Below are 14,162 nucleotides of genomic sequence, written 5' to 3'. Positions count from 1 at the left end.
GTATTTGAATTCATTTTTATTTTATTTTATTTTATTTATTTATTTATTTTTTTTACTAGAAACACATCATTGTTTTTTGGTCAAAACTGTCATGAATAAAAAACAAAATTGAATTTTTGTTGTCAGTTTTTGGCACTGACTAATGTTGGTACTGTACTTTAAAGCAATATTATGCAACTACTCTACATCAAAATGACATCTTCAAACTTATTTTGAAAGTGCACTGGCTTAAAATAGGGAGAAAGGTATCTGCTTCATTCCCACGCTGCGCCCTGAACACTTGTTCTTGCGGTATGTAACTGGGGTTAGCGAGTATGATCTCCCACAAGAAGTGCGTAACACTCTACGGCTCTACATCACGCAAAACTAACTACTGATTGAATTTGGTGAAACTGGATCGTAATTTATGGAAAAAGTTTTTCTGTTCTTCCCTCTGATGTCATGCAGCTGCTCTGCCTCAAATCTTGATCTTGATGATTTACAGAAGTTTCTGACCAACAGTGAGATGGACTCGTTACTACATTAACCGCTAACTTCTGCTCACTGGAGCTCGGAGCACAGAGGGAGTGTTGCTGTTCACTTTGCTAGCGCAGGAGCTTTGGACTACAGGGAGGAGGAGGTTTTCAAGGCCCAGGGTGGAGGGAACCAACGGGTGGTGATGAATGGTGAATGTTTGCATTGAGCAGTGAGGTAGCAGGCAATGGAACCTCAACCTTAGCAGCCTCTACGGACATGGCAGGGGTGAGGAGATCAAAGAGGACGTTAACAGAGGATGCTAAGGAGAGAAAAAGGCAAGAGTGCATCCAGACGTAGGTTTTAGTCATTGGTGAGAGCTTCACGAAATAAGAGGCTATAAGACAGAAGCCAAACTGGCCCTGCTGTTGTTGGACCAAGTAATATCAGCCACCTCGTCAAGTATTGTGTTTTTGTACTTGTTTGGCTGTCAGTGCACTTGCTAGTTTTGGATAATAATGTAACCACACAACTGTCCATATTTATGACAGTGGTGTGTAAGTGAATCGTCGTAAGAAACTATAAGGGCAACACATCTGAAAAAATACCAATTCTTTGCTCTAATGAAAATATCTGTGTGAGTATGAAAATGTGAAGAGTCTCATTCATCCAGGTCATGGTACTTCCTCTTGGATGAGAGGCAAAACGTCTTCTAGAACCACAAGCAAGTCCAGCTGCCTTTGGAAGCACTGAGATGTAAGTTGGGAGGGTGGCACAAAAAACTCTTTTGTTCACTTGTTGAAGTCTCTGTGGCATCAGTAGTTGTAGTTGTGCTGTAGAGCAATGCAAGCCTTCTGTGGGTGTGTTCCTGCAGAGGACGATAGCCGTCCATTGATCACTGCCAACACGCACCGCTTGTCTGCTCAAGTTTGTCACAGCACACTCTGCTTTCCCATTTGCTCTCTGAAGAATAAAAAAATATGTTTAACTGGTGTTAAAACCTTTAAAAGTGAAAATCTGCACATGTAGCCGGTTTTGTTGCCTTGTTTGTATTTTAAGAGGGAAAGAAAAACATTTACTTCCAGGAGTTTAATTCTCATTCTGATCAACACAGTTTGAGAAGCTCAGACAACCTCCTTCACCTCTGAAATGGTCTTTTCTGCTCATCACATGGTCACAGCGCCTCTCACAGGCTGAAAGATATCATTACAGGTGAAGGACACGTTTTAAGCAACATGTTGATTACAACCATTAATAGTTTAAACATGTATTAATGTGTTTGGACATAATCTCACTGTAAGGTCCATGTAGTAGCTGTGCTGGAGCTTCAGATTTCAGTTTTTCTGTGCACTTAAAGACTAAACTGTCATCGAGGGGTGTTGAGAGCCAGTTTGTACATGAATTTAAGATTTCTTCTCCTTTTTCCTCAAACCTTGATACAATATTTTAATACAATTACAGTTTCATATAGAAATAGAATTATTTTAATATTTTTGAACGTGGGTGTATATCAGATATATATTTGATATTCTGAAATATGTTTTTCTCAATGTACCTTTTTCTATGCACTCTACTGAATTGTTCATTGTTTTCTGATGTTGATCACCCTGAGCGGCTTGGATGGTTAATCTTACCTGCCACCATAGAGCTCGTCAGCCTGTTGGTGTGCATGATTTATAAATATGGTTGTGGTTCCCATTTTTCAAACACTCTGAAGATTGCGGTGGGATCGAAACCTCATTCTAGTGAACTGGAATCAGCAGCCATTACCTTTTTCCATTTATGCTGTATTTAGAGCTTTGTCATGATTAATTTTCAAATCTGTGATGATTCTGTATTTTATGGAAATGATTATATACGTAAATATATCTAACTGTCAAAAATCAAATTTCTTTGTATTATTGTCACTACATTTGGTGCACACGTTCACAGGCTGGCTCAGAGGATCGCTGAAAAGTCTCTTGGGGGCGACATAGACAAATTTGATATCTCATCATATCTCAGAAATCTAACAGAGATTTTCTATGAATTTAACTTCTACTGTCATGTCAAATTTTGCCACCCGAGATCCGGCTGATGATGAGGATGGGTGGAGTTTAGCAGCAAATAATTTGTCACATGCTCTTACACTGTGAGGTTAATCTGTTCAGATTAACTGAGTCTGTGTTTAGTCTGGAGTTGTGTCATCAGAGCTCACCAGCAGAGGGCAGCATGATGTTATTTTCTGCTATTTTCTGTCAGGAGTTCACAAATTATGACCTGAAAGAGAGAATGGAGATTTCTACCCATGAGGGAACAGAACCAGTTCATGATATATTCATCTTTAATCAACCTGAATAAGATAAAATTTGTTGACCCGTAAAGGTCGATAAAGTTCTTAAAGCTGTACTGTGCAGGAATTGTTGCTTATGTTTGTAATCAAACTGTGTCTGCCATTTTTGAAGCTTCCTTTATCCATGCTGCTTATGATCCAGCACATGGTCACTACCTTTTTCTAACGTCCTGACCTCACCTGCTCGGGGCTACACGCCCACTGCCCAGAGGTTTCAGCCCAGAAAAGTCCAGAACAGAGCAAAGTCAGAAGGAATTATGGACAGAGGACAGGATCTCTGCAGATAAATACACCAACACACACATCCTACCTGCCCTGCATAGTATTAAAGTCCTACTGACCCTTTGTTGTTTGTGAAAATAATACATTTTTAATATATAAAGGAAGAATAAAGGTCTTTGGGGAAATCTCAGAAACGCTGTTTTTCATCTCACCTGTCAGTGTCCCTGTCTGTTTGATTGACAGCAGTCAGCAGGCGGTCAGAGTGCCGGTGTGTCGGCCATTGTGGACTCACACCGTTTCCTAAAAGCAAACATCAGATTGGTTCAGTTTTTCCCAATGAGGATGTTTTAACTGAACACTGATGTTTCTGCTTTATGCAAGATTTAATTGGCAGTATTAAAATAAGGCATTCAATTTAATTTCTGTTGGACTTTAAGAGGTTGTTTGGGGTGAACACACAGAAGGTGAAAAAAACTCCAATCCACATAAATAATGTAGAATTTTCTTCGCGATTAGCCTGAACACATCTTTGAAGATTGTCTGATATAGTCGTACTTGTAGGTATTCTTTTACCTCAGAAAATGGACGGAAAGCATCAGTATCATGGATATGACACGAGAAACCGGGTTCGATTTTGATTCCTCAACATTTCATCCACTCACTTTTCCATTAACCGTTTCTGGAGTAAATTTCTCCAAACCAGGATCGGATGTTTACACGGCAACACATAACTGGAAACCTGGGAAAACCTGATCATAATGAGGTACTGGTGCACGTAAACACATATTATGGACTGTAGGCTGGAGGAACAGAGAGCGTTCTGAGGCCGATGCAGCTCTGAATGTCATTCAGCATGTGATGTTTGGTGTCTGCGTCGCGTGTTCAGCAGCAGAGCAGCACTGTGTTTTCATCTGAGTGTTTCTGAGAGCTGCTGCTGCTTTCTGACCCAGTTTCCCTGCTTGACTTGACTGGGTTGTTTCCAGTGCTGCTGTGGGAGGTCCCTGCTGGGCCCTCTTCACACACACACACACACACACACACACACACACACACACACACACACACACACACACACACACACAGAGCTCAGCATTATCTCTCATGCTTCGGCGATGCTTTCCTTTTTATCTGTGAAAATCATGTAATCAGTGTTTGCTTGTTTGTATTGCTTTTTATCTTATTGATGAGTATTGATGATTATTTTTTACTGTCACAGTCAAAGTTTGGACGCACCTTCTCATCCAGTGTTTTCTCCTTATTTTGATTATTTTCTAAATTGCAGATCAATACTGAAGACATCCAAACTATGAAAGAACATGTGGAATTATGTGGTGTTTGAGCCCATCAGTTGTGTTGTGCGGAGGAAATTGCCCAATTCAGCTGCTGTATCATCCATATTATAGCAAGAACTGCTCATCAAAGTAAAGAGAAACGACAGTACGTCATTGCTTTAAGACACGACGGTCAGTCAATCCAGAAAATTTCAATAGCTTTGAATGTACCTTCAAGTGCAGTCACAAAAAACATCAAATGCTGCGATGAGACTACCTCTCATGAGGACCTTCCCGGGAAACAAGAGTTACCTCTGCTACAGAGGATGAATTCATTGCAGTTACCAGCCTCAGAAATCATCAGCACCTGAGATTAGAGCCTAACATAAATGCTCAAACAGCAGACACATCCCAACATCAACCAGAGGAGACTGTGTGAGTCAGACTTTCATGGTCGAACTGCTGCAAAGAAACCACTACTGAGGAAGACCAGCAAGAGGAAGAAAGTTGTACCTGTACTGCGATCTGATCAGTCCAAACTTGAGACCTTTGGTTTCAACTGTCTTTGTGAGACACAGAGAAGATGAACGGATGATACCTGCATGCGTGCTCCGTTCCCACCATGAAGCATAGAGTAGGAGGAGGAGGAGGAGGAAGAAGAGGAGAAGGTGCAAAAGGTGTTGTGTCCTTTTCCTCTGCAATAACAGCAACTGGACAATTGTCTCCAACTGTCAATGAGTCCAGCGCCTTATATTCACCTGCAATAAACCACCTCTTTATGACAAAACGTTTGTGTGAACATCCAGAGGATCCAACAAGCACTTTGTTTGAAGCCGTAACACTCAGACTGTATCATCGTAACATTCCCGTAATGATCCCAGAGAGACATATAGTGTCTCGTGTTTCCCCGTTCGGGGGGACCTTATGTTCTTAGATTTTGTGTGGGAGGTTTATATGCTGGACTTGTTTTCAGTGCAGTCTGGGGAAACGTGTGTAGATATGACTTCAAATGGAATTTTATGAGGTTTAAACAGTAAAATGTCCCATTTTATCAGTCTATTAATCCGGCTGTGAAATCTGAGGAGGAGTTTAGGAGCCAGAGTGAGTCAGTTAACACTGGAGAGCATGAGGCGTAATATTAGTCGACATGAACTCCATAAGGGCAGACACTTATGATAAAAGATGGTTTATAGCTTTATTTGGTTTGTTTTAACCAAAACAAGAAACAACTTCTATGATTAAAACAAATATGGCTCTGCAATTGTCTGTTTTCTCTGTCAGAAAAAGGTTCAGGACTTTAATAACAGCTCTGTGTATTGATTGCCTTTGAGTTTAAAATGATAGTTTCTATGTGTGTGCTTTGATATTTCTTTGTGCCTTGATGTTTTATATATTAATGTTTCTATATAAAGTGCTGTGAGTCATCATCTGTGTCACAAAAATTCTTTACTTTTCTGAGAATTTACAGGAATGAATCATCTTATAATGCTATGTATTGGTAACATGTGGGTGGAGGAATTGTGTCTGTGTCTGGGAGTGTATACAGCTAAAACTGTCATTTAATTATGGGACTGACAGGAAAGTTAAGCAGCAGATATTTTACAAATAATCAGTTGTTGATAGAGCTGAAAATGCCCCAAAAATTCACTGGTTCACTTAGTCGAAATTGTTGATTTAACGTTCTTGGGTTTTGCACTGTTGGTTAAATCTTATTAAATATTATTTTCTTACATTGTATATAGTAGTAATCTTTAGTTGCAGGCCTGGTGTGAACTGTTGTATATGTGTGTAGGTATTACATGGTGGTGTATATATAGGCACTGTAGATTATGGGGCTTACATAAGGTATATGTATTGTTCCACCTTAAGACAAGACTAGAAACTGAAGGAAACGCTTTCTGACATTTCATTTTTATGTCAAATTTCCCTCCAGCTCCACCGTGCCCGCTCCTAGTCCACCGGAGTGACCGGGAGCAACTGCCCGGGCCACGTGCACCTGACCAGGCTGCGCAAGTGGCATCAGCACCGGTGTCAGACGGCAAGAAGGAGTCGTTGGTGTTTCAGAGATCCTCAGCTTCCCACTGGGACTACTGGGGGTTCTTCTGGAGCTGCACCATCGTCTAGAGATCACAGCGAATAATGCAGACGGATCGACGCAGTGGAGATGATCCAAGCCGGGCTCCGGGGAACAGGAACATCACCGCTGGATGAAGTGAAACAAGGGAAGAAAAGGGTGGAAACGACATAGAAACGAGGATGCTCGGCGGGCATAAAGTGAAAAACCTCGGCGGCAGTGGCGGAGCGGCTGCTGGTACCGTCAGACCTCCTCCTCCTCCTCCATCATCATCATCATCATCATCATCATCCCACCACACACCTCCGCCGTTCAGCCAGTTCATCCAGCAGCTCCACCAGCGGCAAACCCACAACAACATCATCATAAACAACAACATCCAACAGGAGCAGGGGGAGCCGCGGGGAGAGAGCAGCGAGCAGCGACAACATGATGGAGGAAGAGAAAACATCCTCCTGGTGGGGAACATCAGAGCGGAGGAGCGCCATCAACACCAGCTGAATAACAGCGAGGAGGAGGAGAAGGAGGAGGAAGAGGAGGAGGAGCGGATGGATGCCAGTCTGAGATCAGCCACCAACACCACCAACAACAACCCTCCTCCGAGTGGGACCAGCTCCGAGTTCAATCATTATTATGGGAATGGAAGAGGAGGGCCTAGCTTTGATCAACATGGCGGACAACAAAGCCCAAGGACTGGGATAACAGCGGCGCACTCGGTACACAACACTATGGATCAGGTTCAGAACTCCCACGAAGGGTACAGCAACAACAGCCCGTATAACCACTACCCGAATTATCGACCCGGCTATGGGAATAGTGGATATGGAGGCATGATGAGTCCCTCACGACAGGGGAATAACCTGATGGGCCCGGGCAGCGGCAGCTCGGCCGCTGCTAACCACAGCAAAGCGGCTATGACTGCTACCAGCTCCCCGGTTGGAGGTGGAGTTGGCGGCGGCAACAACGGAGGATTTCAGCGGTTTCCCGGACAGAGTCAGCAGCAGCTGCACCCGTCCGGAGCTACACCGACTTTGAATCAGTTATTAACGTCTCCGAGCACGATGATGCGAGGTTATGGAAGTGGATATCCAGATTATAATAATCCTTCTGCACAACAACAGCCGAGCATGGGGCTGGCTAAAGACATGGGTTCCCAGTACGGCTCGGCTACTCATGGCTGGGGAGGACAACAAAGAAATCACCCGACCATGAGTCCGGGGAACAACGGACAGGGCAGCGGCAGATCACAGGTGAATAACGCAGTTTTAATCTACGGTCCACTGTTGTTAGCTTGTAATAAACTAGTCTGACTAATGAAAAATACTCATTTTATTGTAGCTAAACTGCTAGCCTACGTTATATCACCCATTTAGCCGCTATGCTAACCCAAATAACGTCAGTTAGCTGACGAGCTAGGTGTGTTTTTTTTTTTCATTTCCACTGCAGATAGACGTCATTTATACAACTGGAGACAGACATTTGGGCATTTTGACAATAACGTATACAAAGCTTCATCCTGAATTAACCAGTTGTATATTCAGTAATAAATAACAGCCGTACGAATTAACAGTAGTTTGTAAAGTCAGTGTTTCGATTCCGTGTCCAAGGTGACTCCGTATTTAGCTTGCTAGGCTAAGCTACCCTTAGCATTTTAGCTACTGTTAACTGAGCCGTACAGGCCTGAAGAGTATGGAACAGTTATGTATGAAGGCAGTTCACTGACTGCAAGGTCTGAAATATACACTGTAATTACATTTTGTGCTCATATTATGGAATAAAGTTTGAGGACACTGAGATTTGGTGACAGGGCTGGACAATTAGCTGTGCCCGCTTGCCGTTTTTTGACAGCTCCATTCACATCTGACATGAGCTAATTGCTTCACATATGCTAATTAACTCCTTTGAAGTCATTTGAGGTGTCAGTGGTCGTTAAGTTGTTTCCACAGTTTTTTGTTACCCTCTCTATCATGCTAATTGTCCACCGTGTACGGAGGATTTTCTAAATTTTATCAGCGGTCTGTGTTGCGCCTTTCAGCTTGAGATTTGGCCTCAACTTAGTTGGCAGGGAGCCCGCTATGGCCCCATCTCCACACAAGAGCCCTGACCTTCACACATGCAGATTAGCCATGTGCCTATCACCACCAGCATAACACTGGAGCTAAATATTCGTCATGCTCCTCCAGCTGGCCCCACAGCAGCCCGGGCCTGCTGGAGGCCTCAGCCCCAGTGCATCCCTGCTGCCACCAGTCATTCCTGCTTCATGTCAGGGACGACTCACCATAACCATTAAATAATGTACACTGTGGAGGCCTTTCAGTGTCTGACTTTGCTGAAGTAGGATGCTTTTTACATCACTTACATAGAGGACTGTAAGTAAAAAAAATTAATCATTATTGATTAATCTGCTGATCATTGTATTGATTAGTTATTCAGTCTATAAAACATAAGAAAAAGTGAAAAATTCTCATCACAATGTCCCAGAGCACCAAGAGACATCCAGAATTCTGCTGGTCCTCGTGTCGTGGAAGATTTCAGTATGGCAGAAATTCCAGTATTATCTGTGTTTATGCATCCTATTTTCCCATGTTTTTGTGCCCAAGACAAGTGACTGATTGGGACCACAAGTTTTGAAATTGATCCAGTATTGAGTAAGAGTGTTGCAGCCGGCAGCCACGAAATGGGCTGCAATGTAATCCCTTGGGGTCGCTGCGTACCGACAGTGTACATGCACTACAAGTGCTTGTTTTTGTTACTCAGATTGTTACAGTACTCGAAGCGTTCGAAAACATTATAGAGAGGATCCCTGCAGAGATTTTTGTTAAAGAGAAAGATCCTTTGTGTTTAACCAGACACAGCCGCCATATTGTTCTTGCAAAAACCACCAGATTCCATTTACAGAAACAGTAATTTTACCATTGTAAAACACACACAGTCATTGTGTGTGTTGGTTCGACCACCGCTAACTCTGCTTTGGTCAAAATAAACCTTAAATTCACTGAGTTACATGTGAATATATCGGAATACGAGAGGGAGGGAGGGCAGACATCAGATAGGCAGTTGGGAAACCAGCGTGTTGAGACAGAACATTTTCACGTGTAACTCAGGAATTATTTTCACATTGCATGAGGTTCTGTTGACATTTCCTTAAATCAGTGCTCTGTCTTGGGCCTGGTTAAGATGCATTATGAAGTATGTTCTTGGGCACAATGAGCCCATCAAGCACAGTTTCGTTGTCCTTACTGGTGGAGGTTATAGCCTCCTTTGTGAAGCCTGCAAATTTTGATGAATTCCACTTGCAACTGTCGCTGAACAGGTACTTGCTCCCACTTTCTCAATGTCTGTCAGAGGTTCTGATTCTGGATAATCCCTGATGGACATGGCCAAGTCTCTTGACATGTACAGTGTCATTCACTTAGAACATAGAAACTTTTTCCCCAGTCTTTCTGTCTGAGTACTCGTTGGTCCTCTGTGCTTGAGTTTTCTCTTCCAGTTATTTGTCTGATTTAGTTTTGTGTGAGAGAGGAAGGATCGTGTTCTTCATGTGCATCTTCCTATTCCCCAGCAGCTCAAATGGAGTAGCCCCTGTTGCATCATGTGGTGTAGCATGATAGTTCTGTAAGAACTCTGTTACTGCTTGTTTTCATGGTCCGTTCATTCTTTTGGCAGTCTGTATGCACTCTTTCAGCACCCTGTTAAAAGTCTTGATGGTTCAATTTGCTCTCAGATTGTAGACACTGGAGCACAGGTGCTTCATCCCTGTCTCACTCTCAGAAAGTTGGCACATGCATGGGAGGTAAACCGGCATCTGTTGTCAGAGACCTGGTAGGGAGGGTTTCTTTCATGGCTGGACACTCAAGTTATGAAGCGAATAATTACCTCTGTAGTGACAGTGGCGACGATTGCCACTTCTGGCCACTTAGGGTAATAGTTGATGGCGTAACGGCAGCACCATGTGGCACACTCAAAGGGACCTGTTATGTCAAAGGCCTCCTTTTCCCATGGTCCATCTGGCAGTTCCACTGGTGTAAGTGGTACAGTCATTGTTGTTGTTGTGTTGACATGAAACACGTGAAGCCAACACATATTTGTCTGTTTGTGACCACCATGTAGCTCACGTACACAACAGTAGTTGGTGCCCTTCATGTGCACCACTCTGTTTCATGGCAAAGTGGGAACAACCAAGTGATGGGTGCCTCTCATAACAAGTCAGTGATCAATGGCCAGTTCATCTTACACCTGAAAATAAGTTCATTTGGAACTTTCTTTCTATATTTTGGCCAGCCTTTCTATATCTGATGTTGCAGCTGTGTCAGTTGAGGACCGGCCTCACAAGTGGCAGTGAATGCTACCATGTCCGGTCCCTCTTCATCATCTCCTGTGGTGGGCAGTGGAAGCCTTGACAGGCAGCCAGCTGTCACATTTTGTTTCCCAGGACGGTAAATAACCTCATACGTAAGGCAAAGTAGCCAAGCTCACCATCTTGTCATTAATGGTTCAACATGACCGGTACCTTTGGATGTGAGCAGGGTTGTAAACGCTTGGTGGTCTGTAACTAAATCTAGTCCGAGCAGAGTTGCACATGACTTAACCACAACAAATGAGCCTGTAGTTGAATGTCTACCATGAGATATTGTGACATGCAAACACCCTTTAACAGGTATTTCCTCTGGAATTTGTGAGCAGAGTCACTGTAGGTTCAGCATGGTCACATTTAGGAAAGAGGGTCTTGTAAGTGCTCTCTGTAATAATAGAAACAGATGAACCTTTGTCTGAAATTAGCTCAACTTCATGAGAATATTAATTTGCATGCACATGAACAGTGCAGAGGATTTTATCCCCCACAGCATCGGTCATGTAAAGCACAGTCAGTTTTATGATGAGTTGTATTTGGGTGTATTGTTGAGTGTTTTTTTGATTAATCAATTAGTCAATCTACAGATTATCAGCAACCATTTTCATCGTGGATTAATTGTTAAAGATAATTAATGCTTCTGAGATGTGGGGATTTCTGCTTTTCTGTGTATGTTTGTAAGTCATAAACTAAATATCTTTGGGTTTTTGACCGTCACAAAATAGAGCAATTTAAATTTTTGACCAGAAGCAATTTGACGAGAAATGTCTGTTTCTGCTTTACAAAGTATGTTAAATACCTGATAAAAGAAGATGATTTTTAAAATCATAGAAAAATCAGTAAAAACAGTTAAGCAAAATCTCTGATGGTTAACCAATTTATATCGTCTTGTGATCTTTATCATCATATTGTTTGATTTATTGAAGGTAATCGAGTTCCAATCAGCTCCTTCAAGCCATCAAAGCTCGTCATGTCGTGAAGCTTTGTGACAATCAACCTCTCAGATCTCCATCTGGATTACTGATGAGGTGTTTTCCAGCTGTCTGGACGGCTGGTGTTTTTATTTCCTCCCCAGCTGATTGATGGAAAGGAGTCACCTAAAGAAAAGATTAAAGAGCGGGATTAAATGTCTGGAACGTGTTTTGTGTGTAGAGTCCACAAATGGTTTCTATTTTTGGTGGCAGCCGTCAGCAGTTGTGAAACATCTGTTCTCACCGAGTCACTCTCACCTACTATTGTGTCAGTGTGTCAAATACAGTGTGTGTGTGTGTGTGTGTGTGTGTGTGTGTGTGTGTGTGTGTGTGTGTGTGTGTGTGTGTGTGTGTGTGTGTGTGTGTGTGTGTGTGTGTGTGAGAGAGAGAGAGAATATTAAAGCGTACCCAGGCGTGACTGTTGACTCTCGTTCAAAGTAGCCTCCCAGGCTTTTGGATTGCTCACTTTTTGTCTGAGTGCTGCCTCAGTTGAATCAGCTCTGACATAAGTGTTTAGTCTCAGTTGTCAGTTTCTTTGGTTCAGTGAAGGCCCCCCAGCACCACCCCCCGCCCCCAGCCAGCCACCCATCTGACTTTCTCCTGATGGTACATTAGCCTGTGATGTGTTTACTGTCCTCCAGTGGCTGGCCAAACTCCACTTGCTCTGGGACAACCTGTCTTCAACCTGCTTGTTGATTTTAAACTACGTCAGTGTCTCTTCTGGATTCAGACTGCAGCATTATGCAGCTACACCTATTAAATTATCAGTTCACCACTTGTCAGTGGCGTTCATGCCACCATTCAAGTCATCGTTACAGTTGGAAAACTCAGGTTTGACACTTGAAGGAGATTCCTGGCGCCTGAATGTTCATGGTTCGTGTGTTAGCAGCATCAGTCCTGCTGTAGAAAGCTGGATGTTAAACACCCAGTGGAGTTTTCATATTTGACTAAACTGCAGAACAGGTTTAATAAGCAGAAAATCAAACAGTTAAAAAGAAGAGTTGACTTGCAGACAGACCGTTCAGCTCTCCAAATGCTCGAAAACTGAACATTTGGAAGTGAGTCAAACTTCTGAGAGAAGAGATGAGCTCTGATAGACCACTTCACACTGTGGGCTGGTTCCCTTGGTGGTCCAGATGTATCTGAATATTATATACAGTCTCACCCTGAGGTCTGTTTTGAAGCTTTCGACTACACCACGTGGTCGTCTTCAGATGGAGCTCGCTCATTTGTCATGGACTTGCAGATTTTCTTGGCTTTCAGAACTTCTCATCACATGTTGGTTTAAAAGTTTACCTCTCTCCTCCAGGTGCCGCCCATGGACCCGATGGCAATGAAGCGCTCTCAGCTCTACAGCATGAGCAACAACCCGTACTCTCAGCAGCAGGGGGCGCCGTACACTGGCCAGCCCTACGGCTCCCCCTCCCCCCACAGATACCCGATGGGAATGCCCAGCAGAGGGCAGATGGGGATGGGAGGGATGCAGTACTCACAGCAACAGGTAGGAGACGCTCTATCTGCTACGTTGAAGAAACATTTCAAACAATCAAAGGAAAAAATGACAGTGTGTGTCTTATCTCCCCGTCCCTACACTTCTTAGTTAGCGTTTGTGTGTCATGATGCTCTCTAAGGCACATTTTTCCTCGATCGTCAGAATTTGTGTCTTGCTGTGTGATGAAACACTCGAAGCAGTCACTGCTGCTTCATTGTTTCCTACCACACTGACGCCGGTATGACTCGTCTGTTCACGGAGTCATCACGCTGATCTGCAGCATCGCCACCTCGTGTCCGCCAACGAGCCGCTCGGAGGACAACAGAACTATTGATGTTGTCAGACCACATGGCTGCTGCAGAGCGTTCCGGTCCAGGCCGGGCCGGGTCAGACTATTCCTGCTGCAGACTGGGCTGAGGCTATTTTAAGACTCCAGACTGCTGGTTTGGGTTTACTGATGACTGATGCTGCCTCTGATACGTCATATCCAAAGAATTGGCTGTTATAGCTGGAATCAGACCACAGGCAACTTAAAATTAGAATGAAAATGCTGAGAGTTTAATTTCACTGTGTTACAGTCAGTTCCAGCAATTCAGGGTGGAGGGAAAAACGTGTTAAATGACCCACAGAGGGTTTCAGAACCACAGCTGCAGCAGAATCCACCTCCACCTGCTGTTCATCTCTCTGATCACTACGTTCCAAACGATCAGCATTTTGCCAAAATATATCTAGATGCCTGCAATTGAGGACAGTTTGACGACAGGAGTACATTAACTTTACTGAGGTGATTTAGTTTTTCCTGAAGAAAGGAGCTAACTGCTAGTAAGCTAACGAGGCTCAGCAGCCTCCCAGTGATCACAGCCAGACTGAGACCAGCATCGGAGACCGACGGAGGCCAGTTTGACGACAGCAGAGAGGTGATTTATGGAATTGGCTGATAACTTAACTTGGTGCTAAAGTAAGATAACCGCTAACTCCTGCGTATCCTGCTAGGGA

The 14,162-nt window shown here is 43.5% G+C and overlaps 1 protein-coding gene across 4 annotated transcripts in view; it reads left to right on the top strand.

Annotated features, from left to right (window-relative positions):
- Nucleotides 1–6,606: 6,606 nt before the first annotated feature.
- The window catches only part of arid1b (AT-rich interactive domain 1B), a 40,278-nt gene continuing 32,722 nt past the window's right edge, over nucleotides 6,607–14,162 (top strand). For 3 of the 4 annotated variants that reach the window (XM_070986734.1, XM_070986732.1, XM_070986730.1), the window contains exons 1-2: nucleotides 6,781–7,602; nucleotides 12,984–13,175. In XM_070986734.1, the coding sequence (XP_070842835.1) occupies nucleotides 6,901–7,602; nucleotides 12,984–13,175 (894 nt within the window). In that variant the 5' untranslated portion in view covers nucleotides 6,781–6,900. Of the gene's footprint in view, nucleotides 7,603–12,983; nucleotides 13,176–14,162 lie in introns of all 4 variants that reach the window. The other variant, XM_070986733.1, reaches the window with a different exon arrangement.

This window comes from Chaetodon trifascialis, chromosome 19, assembly GCF_039877785.1.
Source record: "Chaetodon trifascialis isolate fChaTrf1 chromosome 19, fChaTrf1.hap1, whole genome shotgun sequence".
NCBI lineage: Eukaryota > Metazoa > Chordata > Actinopteri > Chaetodontiformes > Chaetodontidae > Chaetodon > Chaetodon trifascialis.
Note: the sequence above shows the minus strand (reverse complement) of the source record. Positions and strands in the feature narration are given on the sequence as shown.